Source organism: Centrocercus urophasianus, unplaced genomic scaffold (assembly GCF_019232065.1).
Source record: "Centrocercus urophasianus isolate 14NV4802_14NV808 unplaced genomic scaffold, USGS_Curo_1.0 seq_543, whole genome shotgun sequence".
In the NCBI taxonomy this organism is placed as follows: Eukaryota; Metazoa; Chordata; class Aves; order Galliformes; family Phasianidae; genus Centrocercus; species Centrocercus urophasianus.
Window position 1 is genome coordinate 2,926 of NW_024885137.1, and position 16,994 is coordinate 19,919.

At 38.5% G+C, this 16,994-nt stretch overlaps 1 protein-coding gene across 1 annotated transcript; it reads right to left on the reverse strand.

Annotated features, from left to right (window-relative positions):
- Positions 1 to 8,449: 8,449 nt before the first annotated feature.
- Positions 8,450 to 15,861, reverse strand: LOC122169533 (nipped-B-like protein). Its single transcript, XM_042835768.1, has 9 exons — positions 15,668 to 15,861; positions 14,917 to 15,107; positions 13,968 to 14,075; positions 13,026 to 13,226; positions 12,482 to 12,628; positions 10,858 to 11,147; positions 10,392 to 10,566; positions 9,733 to 9,918; positions 8,450 to 9,179 (listed from the first exon to the last, which is right to left on the reverse strand). Exons 1-9 carry the CDS (start codon positions 15,810 to 15,812, stop codon positions 8,814 to 8,816), a joined length of 1,809 nt encoding a protein of 602 aa, XP_042691702.1. The 5' UTR covers positions 15,813 to 15,861; the 3' UTR covers positions 8,450 to 8,813.
- Between the last annotated feature and the right edge of the window lie 1,133 nt (positions 15,862 to 16,994).

Genomic DNA, 16,994 nt, shown 5'->3' on the forward strand with positions numbered 1-16,994 from the left:
CATCTCCTTCATCTCCTTCATTAGACTCTTTTGATTATCCTGATCTTCATCAAGCGTCTCTGATACTGGTACAGGTTTGTCACGGTTAATCAGTTGAGATACTTGCTCCGTCATCATTCTTGATATAGCAGCAACGGCAGCATGAATTGGGGACAGCAATTGTTCGTAGTTTTGGAGCGTAACAATTAATTCATAAACTAAGGGCATTCTCTGTTGTTCGTTGAATCTGTCACACGCTGACATTAGTGTAGAGGCATATTTGTCCGGCGCTGTTGTAACGAGTTTCTGCCATATCTCAGGCATCGTCCTCACTTTTTCAGGGTCGCGGTTTTGGTGTGGGTGGTTAGGAACAAAGTCAGGGTCATACAACATTTCCACCACGCCTATTTCCCTCAAATACTGGATGCCCTTTTCAACTGTATCCCATTTTTTCATTGCAATCTTCAAGCCATTTTTGAAGGGATACTTTTCCTTCACGGCTGTTAACACTCGTTCCCAGAGGGAGGCAGCCTCATCCGAACATCGACTAATTCCTTTATCAATAGCTGGATCTCTGGCAATGGCACCTAGTTGGCGAGCTTCATTACCATCCAGAGACAAGCTATGGGCCCCACTGTCCCAACAACGAACCAACCAGGAAACAAGAGTTTCATTCGGGCGCCATGTAAACTCCTTTCTTGAACCTTGGATTTCAGTCATCTTTAGAGGCCGGCGAGTAGTAATAGAGACTTCCTCTTCATCACTCTCTTCTGCACGTCTCTTAGTTTTCCCTTTTGCCTTTCGCGATGGTGGTGGTTCTGAGGGCCCCTCGCCTGGATCTTCCTCCACCTCCTCCTCCTCTCCTCTTCTTTTCTTTTTCGTTCAAGATGCTAAGACACTCGTTTCCATTTCTTGCCCTCCACAGGAGCAACTGGTATTGTTACTGGTGTCTCCTGTGATTGATTAGATTTGACTTGGGGATTTTCCCCTTTGGCTTGAACCTCAGCTGGGAAACTCTCTCTCTCCAGAATGGTATTATATAGGGCACGGTAAGCACAAGCCAAACCCCAAATAAGTTGTACCTCCTCTGATTTATGTAAGCCGCATAGTCCCTGACTCAAATACTGGCTTAGTTTCTCAGGATCCCACAGGTGTTCAAGAGTAAAATCCCATGACACTGCAGGTCCCCATGCTTCTAAGACCTTTCCTAAACCTCTCCATATTCCCTGCCAATCATCATTCTCTACTTTTGGAGGAGACTCCTTATAACAAATGCGTTGGAGTACATTCAGGAGAATTAATGACATGCACACCAACATGACTATTAATTCAAGATTCTAAAAAACGTTTGACAAACCAAGAAGAAAACCCGGAGACTGGTCTGAACATCGTGTTGTTTGTAAAATTAGCTATTCCATTTGGGATGTAGTTGTTTGTGAAATTAGCCATTCCTTCTGGGATGTAAATGCCAAAATTCAAATCATACCACATTGCAAGTAGGTAAAACATAGGTGTCTCCATCAGTGCCCTTAGGTAGTTATATATGAATGCAATTCCACAACACACAAGTGTGAGATGGATTATTGGCCAGTAGGTTGTGAGTAACACCATTGCTTTAAATCCTTTACCCAGCACCCCCACGATAACGAGTGGGTTCATCACTGGTGCTTGCTAAAAAGGGGTTAATGAATTGAAGCTAACAAGAGGAGGGAAAAAAAAAAAGAAAAATGGCACTACCCAGACTAAGTAGTGCTCGAAGTTTACAAATATCCCAGAACACTGGCAGTACGCCTAATCTTTCAAGGTCAGGTTTTCCAGCACAGAAACTTGAACTACTGATAATGCTCCCTAGCGAAGCTCTTTAAGAGCAGAGAGAAAAAAAGATTCGTTCTAAAAGCTAAAAAGCAGCGAGCCCCACGTTGGGCGCCAAATCTGTCACGGAGTTGACTAGATCAATCTATGTCCGTGACAGGGGCGACAGGCCTTTGCCCTCCCCCCCACCCCAGTCCCACAAAAATGGGAAGGAAGGAAGGGAGGAAAAGAGCAGCGGCAACAATCTATGGAGGAAAACTTATTTTACTATAATATCGGAATACAAAATAACACAATATATACAATTTAATTGAAATTGAGATTAATAAATCAGACAAGATGAGAGAGAGAGAATTCCCGGGACCGATTCAAACCTGAAAAGCTTGGAACGGCTAGGAAAGCACCCTCCAGCACCCACTGCCAGGCAGCAAGAGAGCGCCCCCCCCCACCTGGAAGGGCCAGATCCTGTGACTTCTGTAATGTACAGGGATAGGTACCTGGGATTGGGGCAGTGACACTTTAATGCCCCGTACACTACATGATGTTTTGATGTGGAATACTGAAATCCAAAAACAAAAAAAAAACAAAAACAAAAACATAGAACCATTACATCAGCCTTGAGAAAAGAAGACTGAGAGGGGAGCTGATCCAGGTCTATAAATATCTAAGGTGTGGGGGGCTGAATGGTGAGGCCGGACTCTTTTCAGTGGTGAGTGGAGACAGGACAAGGGGAAATGGCCGGAAACTGCAGCATAGGAAGTTCCGCACAAACGTGCGCAAGAACTTCTTTACAGTGAGGTGACGGAGCACTGGAACAGGCTGCCCAGGGAGGTGGTGGAGTTTCCTTCTCTGGAGATGTTCAAGACCTGCCTGGACGCCTACCTGTGCGACCTGCTGTAGGGAACCTGCTTTGGCAGGGGGGTTGGACACGATGATCTCTGGAGGTCCCTTCCAACCCCTACAATTCTGTGATTCTGTGAAATTGCTTTCCTTACGCCTAGTTTGCAGATGTAATTTTGAAGGTACTCCATGGAGGACCACATCCCTGTATGTAGAGGTACATCAGATTTATTCAGCCATACCATACGGCAGGCTGCCATTAACCATTCTATTATAGAATGGTTTTCATCAAGATATTGATCACCCACATATAACCTCAGCCAGAGAGCAGGATGGACAGTCATGGTGGCCAACTTGGCTATTTCTGGGCCATTCACCAAGACACTTTCTGCCCCAGAATCCCACAGTCTTAATAACCAAGCCTGCACTCTTTCTCTAGGCTTGTGCTGAAATTGCTGTACTAAATCCATCAATTCTGTTGCCATGTATGGCCGGGCCGTTACATGTAAATGAGTCTGGGCAGGGGGCCACTGATCAGGCAGCACCCCTGCTGGTCTGTCCTGTACTTCTTTTTGTTTTTTGAGTTTAAACAGGAGGCAGCTCTAGTGGATCTGTTGAAATCAGAGATTCGAGATATAATTTGGATTTTTTATTTTCCTGATCAACCAAGTCTGTTGATTCAGGAATCTGGTCATTTTTTATTGAAATGTTATGAACTTGGCCTATTGGAAGATGTAGAATTGGTTTCTTCCCTGTTAATATACCAAGATCTTGCTTTAACTTTTTGTATAATCAATGAATGTTAAGTTATTATAATTACAAAATAAACAAGAGCTTGGCTAAGCAGATAATGAAAACAAAAAGAGAGTAAACAGAAACCTTACTCCTATCCTGTGCTCACTTAAAAAACTCCAGCAGAGCAGATCTCCAGAAGAGATCCTTCCTTACTGGTAGCCAGCTCTTAAATCGGTCTAGGAGGGGTGGAGCCAGGCTCCCCCCCTTCCAGCAGCACAGGTGAATTGCCTTCATCTGTGCTCTTAGGGCTGACTCATTGCTTGTCTCAGGTGATCATTCAGAGTTTCAGGCCATGATTCAATGGTTCCTATACAGTATTACAAAGCAATTTGAGGTTGGGGGAGTGCAGTCGGTAATTCTATATATATTGGTTTGTGTGTGCATGCATTTAATGCTTTTTAATTGTTGTTTTTTGTTTGTATATATTAAGCATGTTGTAGCGATGTGGAATAAGGGGTGGAATGTTATTGTTTTATGATTTTTGGTTGTAGGTCTTCCCCATCATAATATTATGTAGCATACTGGGAGTTTAAGTGTTAATGCTTGAGTTCCAGGTACTTGTCTGGAAGGGGAACCAGAAGAGGAACTACATACTCTAGGGTGCTTTGTGATCAGAGAGGAGGTATAACTCCTGGCAAGGTCGCCTGATGTCTCTTTTCTGGTTCTTGCTGTTTAACATCTTTATTAATGACATCGATGAGGGAATTGAGTGCACCCTCAGCAAGTTTGAGTGGTGCAGTCGATACAGTGGAAGGAAGGGAGGCCATTCAGAGGGACCTCGACAGGCTGGAGGGCTGGGCTCGGGTGAACCTAATGAGGTTCAACACGGCAAAGTGCAAGGTTTTGCATTTGGGCCGGAAGAACCCCAGGCACCCGTACAGGCTGGGAGGAGTGGTCCTTGAGAGCAGCTCGGCAGAGAAGGACCTGGGGGTCCTGATGGACGAGAGACTGAACATGAGCCAGCAGTGCGCTCTGGCAGCTCGAAAGGCAAATGGGATCCTGGGCTCCATCAGGAGAGGGGTGGTCAGCAGGGACAGGGAGGTGATTGTCCCTCTCTACTCGGCTCTTGTGAGGCCCCATCTGGAGTACTGTGTCCAGGTGTGGAGCCCTCAGTACAAGACATTGAGATTTTGGAAAGGGTCCAGAGGAGGGCAACTAAGATGATCAGGGGGCTGGAGCACCTCCCCTATGAGGACAGGCTGAGGGAGTTGGGCTTGTTCAGCCTGGAGAAGAGAAGGCTGCGTGGTGACCTCATTGCAGCCTATCAATACCTGAAGGGAACCTACAGCCAGGAGGGGAGTAAACTCTTCAAAAGGGCTGACAACAGCAGGACTAGGGGAAATGGATCCAAGTTGAAGGAGGGAAGATTTAGGTTGGATGTTAGGGGGAAGTTCTATACAAGGAGAGTGGTTAGGCCCTGGAATGGGCTGCCCAGGGAGGTTGTGGATGCCCCGTCCTTGGATGTGTTTAAGGCCAGGTTGGACGGGGTCCTGGGCAACCTGATCTGAATGTGTGTGTTTGGTGGCCCTGCTAGGCAGAGGGGTTGGAACTACATGATCCTTGAGGTCCCTTCCAACCCGGGTGATTCTGTGATTCTGTGACCAGACTGTGTGTTTCATCTCAGCATTATGGTGAGGCCTTTTCACCTTTCAGATAGACAATCTCTCATTATATTTGATTTATTAGCTTCAATTCTGATTTGACTATATTATATTGTATTATAGTGTGTTGATTTGCATTCGGATACTCTGTTTAGTAAAGTAGTTTGTTTCTTTTCAGATCTTTACCGTTGTTTTTAATTATTTTGGGGTCCCCTGTTTCTGGAGGTGCGGATCTGCAGATTCCTCTACCCTGCTAATCATGGAACCCATAAAATGTTGACAGTGTCCACCAATAGTATAACTTGTACATCTTTCTGGGACCAAAAAATTTTTATTTTGACATAGGTTCTCCAGTCCCGTCTGAAAGCCCTAGTTACAGGGGAACTAACATCCCTTGTCACGCCAGAAACTGTCCTATAGCCAGGTCTTTTTCAGGTGGCTTGGGCACCTTAGCTCAAGTCACCTGAGGAGACTTTATTTTATGATTAGGAACTATAAAGTCTTTCAAGTTCTAAGTTCTTGTTTGTACTTGCTGTATTATTTGTACTCCCATTCTTTTTGGAGTATTTTGAAATTTCTGATCATTTCGTAGCTGTTACCACAGTTGAAGTAAAATATGATTAGGTCGCCGATCAATCTTGGCAAAGGCCATCCCAGCCCTTATGAGATTATTAAACATTTGTTTCCAGGACACCTGTATGGGACCTGATTGGGGGTGCCTGTGGGGCAGCCTTTCAGGTCTTAATAACTAGAAGAATCTCAGCTCCTTTTATCACTGGAACATTACGCCTTGTTTTTTAGGTGCTCTGTTTCTCCCAAATCGACTGTCAACTGGGAAGCCTGTTGGACAATGGCCTCCGAGGTCACTGGGGGTTCAGTATGGAAACTAAGGTTCCATAAAGGTTGGAAGGAGCCTGTTGTAAATTCAGGTCTTACATGCCTGCTGAAAACTTTGCCAAGTCCAGGGTCTCAAATGTTTCCTCATATATTACTTCTCTCATGCTTAGTTTACAAATATAGGTTTGAAGGTTCTCCATGGAGTACTATAAACCTGTGTACAATGGTACTGTCAGGCTTATTAGGCCAAGTCACACGGCGTGCTGCCATTAACCAATCTACTAATGAATGGTTCTCATCCTGGTGTTGAATGGCAGTGTATAATCTTTGTCTAAGGGCAGGGTGCAAGTAATGGATTCCAACTTTGAAATTTCTGTTCCTTTAACCACGACACTTTCTGCCCCTGAGTCCCATAACCTCAAAAGCCAGGCTGGTATGCTTTCTCTAGGCTTCTTTCGAAATCGTTGAACTAAATCCATTAATTCGGTTGCTGTATAGGGATGAGCTGTTACATGCAAATGAGTTTGGGCAGGGGGGACATTGATCAGGGGGCACCCCTGCTGGTCTATCTTGTACTTTTTTGTTTTCTGAGTTATTATAGGACAGATCTCAAATGGATCCATCTCCGATGGAGCTTTGAGATCTGACCTGAAAACTTGTTTTCTGAATCATCCAGGTCCATTATTTTAGGACCCTGGGTATCTTCTAATGTAACATTGCAGATCTGTTTTATTGGAAAAGTTAGGCTTGATTTCTTTCCTGTTAATGTGCCAAGTTGTTGTTCTAATTTTTCAGTACAATCTCATAGTAGTTGATGTTCATTTTCTAAGGTATTGTTTGATTGTATGGGAACTATTGAGTCATGGCCTGAACCTCTGATTGATCACCTGAGGCGAGCCATGAGTCAGCCAGAGGAGCACAGGTGAAGGCAATTCACCTGTGCTGCCAGAAGGGGGGGAGCCAGGCTCCACCCCTCCTAGACCTATTTAAGAGCTGGCTACCAGTGGGAAAAGATCTTGTCTGGAGATCCATCCTTCTGGTGATTTGTAGGTGAGCCTAGTGTAAGGGTAAGCCTTCCATTTATTCTCTGTTGTTATCATAGTCCACTTCGCCTAACTCTCTTGTTTATTTTGTGATTGTATCATCTTGATATCCATTAATTATACACTTGATATTTCCGCCTGATTTAAAGCATTTAATAATGGTCATGCCATGGTAGATGCGGCTAGCTGGCACTCTTTTGTAATTAAAGTAACTTTATCTAATCCATGAAAATAATCCACCATGCGGGATGGGGAGGAAATATTTCTGGTAACCCACAGGGGCCCCCATTTCTCAATTATAAGCACAAGTTTGTAGTAGGGTGATTCTAGAAATCCTGAGATATGTCTAGGGATAGTCTAGGGGACTAATGTTCTTCCCCTTGACCCATTTAAAGACATTCTTTTCTTCACAATTGAATAACAGTGCAAGCTAGATTCACAAAAAACTTGCCCTACCATAAATTAAATTTGAAAAGAAAATATTTACTTTCTGAGGAACTCATTTTAGATAAATACATTTTAAGATAGAGCAGGATTTAATATTCCCCTAAAACATTAACTGCTTTAGATTTTTTGTTTGTAAATCTGCTAGTTTTGTTGCTACCTAGAATGTCAAATCACTTATGAAAGACTTGCCGTAATATAATTGAAGCTTCTGAATGCTTTTAACTGCTTTTGTTTTTCAACTTAAAAAACACGAAAAGATATTTCAATTAGTTAAAAAGCCTTATGTACAAATATTTAAAATAAATTTGTGAAGGAATGTAGCATAATTACACAACTGCATACCCATTAACTCCTCAGATACTGGTAGCGATCGCCTCTTTTCACACAAACCTCTATATGTTAACCCAGACAAATGCATACATAGGCAGTTAGCCCAAGCTAACACTATATCAGCTTTCCCAAAATCTAAACTATCTTAAATTACTTTTTAGATACCATTAGAAAGAAACTGAAGCTTATAAGGTATAAACTATTGTTTCGTTTTTATATTAACATGTACTCTTGAAAATGTTTGGCACAGTATTAAATGTTTTAATTAATAGTAAATATTGTAGGATACAATAAAATCCTGGAGTTGTTTATACCCTTTAAAAGGGATAAAAACTAAAATCTGCCAATTTTTCAGAAGTCAGCCTATACAAACTGTATAAACATCATCTTTTGCCTTGTTTTAAAAACCACTGATATAGTAAATTTTACATAAGATTTTCTATCCATGTATAATTTATCTTGCAGATCTTTACAATAAGAAATTCAAATGGAAACAGACAAGTAACAAAGAGAAGTAAAAAAATTTATTGCAGTACTTGCTCCACCAGATTTCCTGGGGATTCATTTTCCTGTATTATTTTCAGTGTGACCTAATAACATCAAAATCTACATTTACAAAAACTCCTTCTGCACTCCTGCAGGTAGGTCATAGATACTGCATGCTTCCCCCCCTTTTTTTTCTTCAACAGAATAAATTATATATCCAGGAGATTCTGCCATTTTACAGAAACTGGGCTAATCTAAAGAAAGCCATCCGCTGCTAGGTTAAACTCCAAGAACACTTTATTAAGAACATTAACAGACTAATTTCCAACATTCACTTGTTTATTTTTTAAACAGAAAGATGTTTTTTTTTCCAAGATATAAACAAATGTTTTAAACTATAATACAGTGGGAGTAAAAATGAATTGAGAAGTTTCTGCTGCACAACAGCGAAGGAAGCTCCCACAAAAACATTTACCAAACATTTCCTTCTTGTTTTTTTTCCCCGTGTCCCAGGTTCCATTCTTACTCCTCATTTAATTGATTTTTCTTATCATCATTATTTTTATTTTTTTGCCAGAAAGTTGAAATTTCATGTTTTGGTGTTATTTCAATTCCTGTAAATTTGGCTGCGTGTACAAATTCATTAGCTGGAAGTTCCATCCTTGGCAGCATACAGGGATCGTAAAGTCTGAACAACTTTATTAGTCAGTTTATTAGCACTAGTTAGAGCAATTTTTTTGTAAATAATGTCTGACTCTTTAATAGTGTCTACCCAAGGCACCAGTTTGCGGCCATCACGGCGCTTAGCCTCAGTCCAGGAGCCACTGTAGGAGCCTGCCATCCACTGAACACTGAAGCCATTGCTGGTTTTCTGTACTACTCGTGCAATTTGTGGTCGATCTTTGTACTTTGGACAGCAAATAGCGATGACATCCATGACATCAACACTTTCATTCATCTGTGAAGCCAACTCTGTAGAGTCTGAATTTCGTTTTGACCTTCTCAATGACTAAAACATTAGAGGGAAAAAAGACCAAGTGTTACACAAAAGAACTTTAGTGAAATTATTGCTTTTATTGCTTTTAATCCCTTGACGCCGGGAGTTGGGATTTCCCAGCACACATTCCATTGCCGGCAATGAGACGCACCGCGACCGCCAGCGCCAAGGGGTTAACATATCCTTGTAAAACCACATACTCTTAATTTGTACCCGTGTCTTTATCTCTTATTGATATAAAATTATATATACACATGAATCAAAAAGCTACATAAAAACTTGGCAACAATAGAAAGGACAGCACACATTACACTTCAAAGGAAAATTAATAGCTTTTTATACTGGATAAATCTCATTTTCTAGGATTTTTTTATTGTCTTTTCTGTTAAACTTTCTACAAAAAGTTATATAAAGGGTTAAGTAGAGAATCTCTATCTACAAAATGCTTTCATGGGGATTACATTACTTGGTGTACATTTTAATATAGTAGACTGACATTTATAAGCACATAAGAATCATTTTACGTAATACGCTGCGAAATACGTTGACTCCTCCTCCGCCTCACCCCTGAAGTGCCTCCTCCTCTATCCTCCCCATCACTTTCATCATCCTCTGTCTCAGCTGCACTGTTTTTAGGGCTGCCTCCTCCAAGCAGCGAGGTAATTGCTTTGTTCCGAGCATTTGTGCTAGCTGACACCTCTCCGTCTTCTTCCTCTTCATCAGGATCCAAATGTTCCATAAGGAGCTTGAACTATTATAACAAACAAACAAAAAAACCCAAAGAGATGAGCCTACATTGTACCATTAAAAATAAACATTTATATGACAATGCCTTAAACAAAACCAAAGACAAGGAAACAGGACAAAACAAATGGCAGGAAACTTCAATCTTGAACAGCTCATGTGTTTTGTTCTACACACTTTTTACTTACATTTTCTACTAGATATCTAAAACTTCCTGCATTTCTACAGTTTGTAAAAAGTCTGTAAAGATGAATATTCTTTAGTTGAAATTATGTTTTAATTTATTAGTAGACTTCAAAAGACAATCCCACTAAACATCCTGAAAGGAAGTTGTGAGCTATTGGAATACTGCATAAGACTACCAACCAGGAATGTAACACTTTGAAATGTCTGTCCACTTCATCAGTATCTACTTTCAAATTTTTATTGTTAGCTAGTTTAAAAGAGCTTTAGATTTTTTTGCCATGCAACTCTACTTACATCTAAATACTGTTTTACTATGCTCCTCTTCACTTCTTCAGTGATCTTAGAATTAGCCATATCACTCCGCAGAAAATCCAGAGTTTGTTTTGGATGGAACTGCACTCCTGCCTTCCTGTTTATTGCTTTATCATAAACTTTTGCAGATTCAGATGGAGAATATTTCTGAATTTTACTGTTTAAATAAAAGGATAAGAGTTTTTAAGAAAATTCCAAAACAATTTCAATGAAAAGCCTTTAAAATCTTCAATATAAGCACTCATACTTTCATCATTTTGTATATAATAGACACCATGATAAGAAATTAAATCATTGCCTTTTCTAAGATAAAGTTTCGAATTTTTCCCCTGTAACATTCTACTGCTAAAACTATTAGTTACAATTAACTTTTCAACAAACTTTCAACTTAATCCTTACAAAAAACTTACTAGATGACAAGATCGTACTATTATCTAAATATCCTTACCTATCAGAGAATCCACAGAGGTTCTTTAAGTGCTGTTTCAGCATCAAAAGTAATAATATGCCTTGGGAGACATTTGCAAATTCAATTAAAGGAGCTGAATTTTCTGGTAAACATTTCATCACAGCATTTATATCATTTTCTTCATCAGAATCCGAATCAGAGTCTACTCGTTTCCGTAACTTCCGAGGTTTACAAGCTTCCTCTTCACTTTCACTCTCACTACCACTGTCACTCTCAGCCTCTTCATCTGATGAAGGCTTGCTTTCCTTCTTTTTGTCTTTCACCATAGACTGTGACACAGGGAAATTAGCACACATTCCAAAATTAGGGTAAAGTAGCATCATGCATGTTTCTAAAAACTTTTCAAAATCATCATTGACTGAAATCAGCAAGAAATCCCTGAACAAACTCAATATTCAAAGATAAAAATTATTTATGGCAAAAAGATGTTCAAATTACCTGCTCCTTCCCCCAGCTCCCAAAAACCTGATCAAAAGATCACGTTTTTTTTTGCAAGTTGGATAGAACAGAAGTGAGTGAACCAACTGGCATGTTTTTCTTAAAGACTACTTGCAAGTATTTTGCAGTGCCAGAAAAATACATTAAAAGGTGGAATACAATAAATCAGGAAGAAAATTCCCTTTATTTGCCACATAATTTCTGTGCACTACATATATTTCCATAAATACTTCAGTAAAGATCAGTCCAAGCCATTTTTAATCCTTGCCTCAGTTAAAATTCTATGATATTAAATTACACTGCTGACCAGAGAAATCCCAAGTGATCATAAACAGCGCTACTTAAAATCAGTTCTACTTGTAGTGCTACAGAATTTCACTCTTGCATTATTACTGTACACACTATAACACAGAACTTGAGATGTCCCAGTCAGTATCTCATCCTTACTGCGCTGAGTGCTACACACTGGTGCCTGATCTGCAGAATGTAATGTCCTTTTCTAGCAGATTAATATTCAACCTTGGTGGGGTAAGAACTCAAAGCAGGTTACTTTCCAGGCATCAATTCTGAGTTGCAGTTAGTATCAGATTGGAAATTTTTGAAATGGATTTGTTTCTTAACAGCTTGGACCTTTTACAGTTAAAGTTGTCCAGCCTGAAAAGAGGCCTTTTTGATACAGGATTGTGTATTACTATAATATATATTATATTATGACTGAAGTTTCTATATGCCACCTTATGAAATACTGCACAATTTTCCTGCAGTAAACAATATAATTAAAGCCCCTCAGATAACACGCATGCAAGTACTTGACACCAAAAAGAACTAAATAGCAAACTAAATTTTATTATTAAAACAACCATAACAAACCAATATTTCATGATGATTCCAGGTTCACGTACTTCCAGATGCAAGCAATTTATTATTATTAAGAAATATTAGGGAATTACAGCTATTTAATATTAAGATCTCAATTTTTTAAAATTCTTCTTTAATAATTGAAGCAGCAATATATGGAAAGTTTTAAAGTGACATCTTTCAGATCCAGGCCAGAACAGAAAGGGTTGCTTGGTTTTTAACGACTAGTTACGAAGCAATGCTTCTTGTACTCACTGAAAAATTGACCAAATTATAGAGAAGCTTATTAAATTGTGAAGGCACATACCTCTTTAAATGACTGCAGTAGGTTGCTTCCAGAAACTGACAGCGTAATGTCTATATGATGCATTATAAACAGTGGCTCTTCCTGTGTTTGATAAGGAAAACAGGCTAGATTGTCTGCTATGTACAAGAGCATATTCACCTCTGTTTTCTGAAAGTTAAAAGAAAACATTTAAGTGTACATATAAATATACATACAAATAAATTAGATTTATAAACTTATCCCATTTTTCTAACAGTGTAGAACAAAAACATTATCACATTTTATTTTAGAAACCTCCCACCTGACTCTGAAGAACATAAGAACATAAGCCGTACCTGAAGATACATTATTTCTGATCAATCCAATCTGGGTATAGGAAGATGCACAATTATGTGAAAGTAACAAATATCACACAGGTAAAACCCTCATATTACAAAGCAAAATAAAACACATTAGGGAGATAAAACTAATTATGTCATAAAAATACTTGTAATGCTATATTGGGTTTTTTTTTTTTTTTTTTTTTTTTTTTTTTTTTTTTAAGTGAAGGAAATGTGATGCTTACTGCAGTATCATCAAAGAGGTTGAGTAAAGAAATTAGAAATGCTCGTCTGTGTTGACGGTTTCCTCGGATCATAGAGTATAGGTGCGAACACAATGCACTGGATGATTCATCGTGTCTAAAACCTCTTACAGGATCCTTTGTGCAGGTATTGATTGCTTGTTGTACCTGGTAAGACATTTTCATACCAGCCACTGCTTTCATCTGAAATGGAAAAGTATTTATTTAAAATATCGCTTTAAGGCAGTAAAACTGAAACACAAAATAATATAATTTTTGTAGCGGAAGATTAAACAAATGCCTGCTTACACATTTTTAGCTTATTTCCTTTTAAGTGATTGTTCATCTGAAGTTTAATTTTTAAACATGTACTGCAGCATATACTACCTCTTGAGTTGGCAAACAGATTAAATCAGAATTTATGGCAGAGATCAAAATGTCTTGTGAACTGCTTTCACCATTCATTCTATGTTAGAAACATACTTGCTAATCTGTTTAATAACTACAGCCAGGTATGCTAATTTAAACTACTTTCAAGAATACTGAAATGTTCATACAGGAACAGAATATTTTACCAAATATGTATGCTTATGTCAGCTATAGTGAAACCAATACTTAGTCCATATTAGTGCAAAACTTTTTTTTTTTTTTGAATTTTCAACTGAAATAAACGCTCTTATGTATTTATGTGGAAAAAACTGAATTATAAATTAAAGACAATTTTAGCCTGGAAGAGATTGCTTCAATTTATTATATCCAATTACATCCATTCTATTTCTAACAACAGATCTCTGAGCAGAGGTAAGTCAGGATCTTCTTTACAACTGCTTTATAAGTTACTGTTTATTTGTTACTTTATATTCTATTTTCTGCAGCTGATGCATATTTAAGTGTTCAATCACAAGCAAACAGTATTCTTTACAATTTCAAATTGGAATTACTTACATGAATGAATCCAGCATACTTTTTGTCAATTTCCACCAACTGCTGGTCAGCTTTGTTTCTCATAGAGGGCTCTGGATCTGTGCCCATAGCAATTAAGTATGGCACACACTTGGAGAAAAAAAAAAAAAAAAAAAAAAAAAAATTGCTCAGTGTTATTGTATCACCTCTTTATCACTCTCTTTGTTCTTCTATTACATTATTGATCATGTATTCTGACTACTGCAGAAACTAGAATAGGAAATTATGCAACTTAACCACCTGACTACTTTTTGCAAGCAAATAGTACAATATATAAGAGAGACCAGCATTATGAAAGAAGTTGTGCAGGGTTTCAGTAGTATTCCTATTTCTCTCAAATTCCAAAGTCATTTTACACTACAAAAAATGCCATTAAAAAAAAAAAAAAAAAAAAAAACCACCAACAACACAAAACCACACTGCTTATGACTCAACATGCATGATGGCTGCAGCATTAAAAATAATTATAAAAATATTATGTAAGCAAAGAATAATGGAGATGATGACTGAAGACAATTCTGACATTAGGTCTGGAATTTCATAGTGTTTGGAGGATATGGGGATTGGGGCAGAGGCAAGATGACACAGTTTTCAGTATAGAGAATCAAAGGAAGAAAAAGACCTGGCGTACACCGAAAATTTATACTTATAACAGAAAAGTAGTACTATCCAATATCCATTTTTAAGTGCTCTTTAGGCACTGGCTGGATTTTCATGTCTTGACCCAAAGACAAGAAAATATGATGTTTGGAATCTCAATGGTTAATCAACATAAAACATGTTTTGAAATATGCTTAGTGTGAAGGCCCCTTACTACAATAAGAAGTTATTTTAACACAGCTGGGAAGAGAAACTGAAAATTTTTCTTGAAAGTGCGAAAATCTCAGAAAACCTGAACACCAACACACACCATCATAAAATCCTACCATACCTGAACAGGATGGATCAGACCCTGGTTTAATGTCAATGCAATGACATTTAGAGCAAAGTGGCGTACACTGGACTGGGTATGAAAGAAAGCCTCAAGGACCTGCTTGAGATATAGCTGCATGATGGAACTACTCATCCCTGAGGAAATATCACCCATTTCTTTCAGGTCTTCCTGTTTTGCTACTTTTTTCCCTGTAAAAAAGACAAAAGCAATAGCACACTCACTACAGTGTAATCTACTTTGCCATTAATTGATGCTTACTGATCTTTAAGCTTTACAATATATACCGTTTTCAGCTGTCTTAGAATGGGTTTGTGATCTTATGAAACGTAGAACAATCCTGTTAGTAAATATTTTTCAAGAAAGCTAGAGACACAACCTTAATTAAACTCTTGTTCTTAAAAAAAAAAAAAAAAAAAAAAAAGGGGTTCAATTTAAAAATTTCTTATTATTTCTTATTTAGTATCTGCAAATTAAACTTAGAGAAGATTTTGATAAAAAATATTGCTACCATCATTACAGCAATTATGTATTCCAGATTGCTTCCAGGATTTATACATCTTGAAAGTTAATAAGCTGCACTTCTCAATATACCTATGCACATAATGGAGTTTGAAGATTCTTCTAGGACACTTTGCGTACAAAGTTATTGACAGATAACAATCTTAAGTGACTCAGTTCAAATATATAGTAATTGCAAGCAATAAAGTTGGATTTTGAATGCCTCATTAGCACAGACCTTAATACTTACAGTCTCTGTCTGCCTGCTGCATACGCGTATCCTCCTCTTGCAAGTAGGTCTGAAGATTTTTTAATACCTGGATTTTTAAGTTTACTGAACAGTTCTTATCTGAAAGAATACTGTTGTACAGAGACTTTACTTCTTGTTCGAACATTAAGCTTGGGTGTTGTATAAATGCAAATCCTAAGGGGGGGGGAAAAGAAATATTCTACATTATCATCATCTAAAAACTGCATTTCTATTTTTCAAATCTTGCTTCAAAATACAGGTATGAAATGTATCCCCTTCCAATTCCTAGAACAGCATAGCTTTTCTGGTCCAAACAGTATTTGTTTCCTATGGACACCACTCAAAACTTATAAGGAGTGCTATCAGTCACAACAGCAATACTCTTGATAAAGACAGGGTGCCAATTTGGAGCAGCTGCAGTAAGGAGTTACACAGGTCTGGAACATCCAGTGTAGTGGCCTGAATCTGAATGGTTGAGAGCTCTCTAAAGAACCAGTGAAGAACATTACTAAAAATAATCTGTTATTCTTCCAATATATTTGGAGAAAAACAATTTGCAGCTTCAGCCTTGGCAAAAAATTGGCTATTCTCAGTCAGAGAAGTCTTTATTTCACAAAAACTCTGATCTAAATTATAGTGACCGTATATACAGTTTTAGATTGCTGCTGACAAACTTTCACAGTGTATCATAAAAATAGTAATGGGAACACTATAACTTTAACTACTTAACTGCTTATTTTTTAGACTGCTCAAGGAAAGCAAACATTGTCTTTTTCATGACTGCAGGAAACTAATATTCTGAACTAGCAAACAGAAAACATACATGTAAAAGAAGAATGGGGGATAAAAAAGGCTGCACTCACACTACTCACACTATTTTTTTTTCATACTTTCATTTTCAGTCTGTTAAAAGTAAGCATTGAACTTGGCTGAGTAAGACATTGCCTGTTAGATACTTACAGGCTTATCTAAAATTACTAACAAAATGTTATATTCTTGACTTGCCTTGCATACACATTGGGAATAGAACCATAACCAGGCTTCAAAAGACTTATGGTTAAACATAATTCCTGTAGAGCTGTTAGGTCATGGCTTGAACTGGTGATTGAGCCCTTGGGTGAAGGTGTGTGGCTGGCCCAGGGAGCACAGGTAGATTATTTCCAGCTTGTGCTCCTGCAGGTGACCAGAAGGGGTGGACCCAGGGTGGAGTCACCCTGGGCTCATATAAGGGCCAGCCACAAAAAGGAAAGCTGACTTAGACTTAGGCTGCTTTCTGAGGAGGAATGCTGCATAGCTAGAGATCCCCTTCAGCAACTAAGTGAATTCA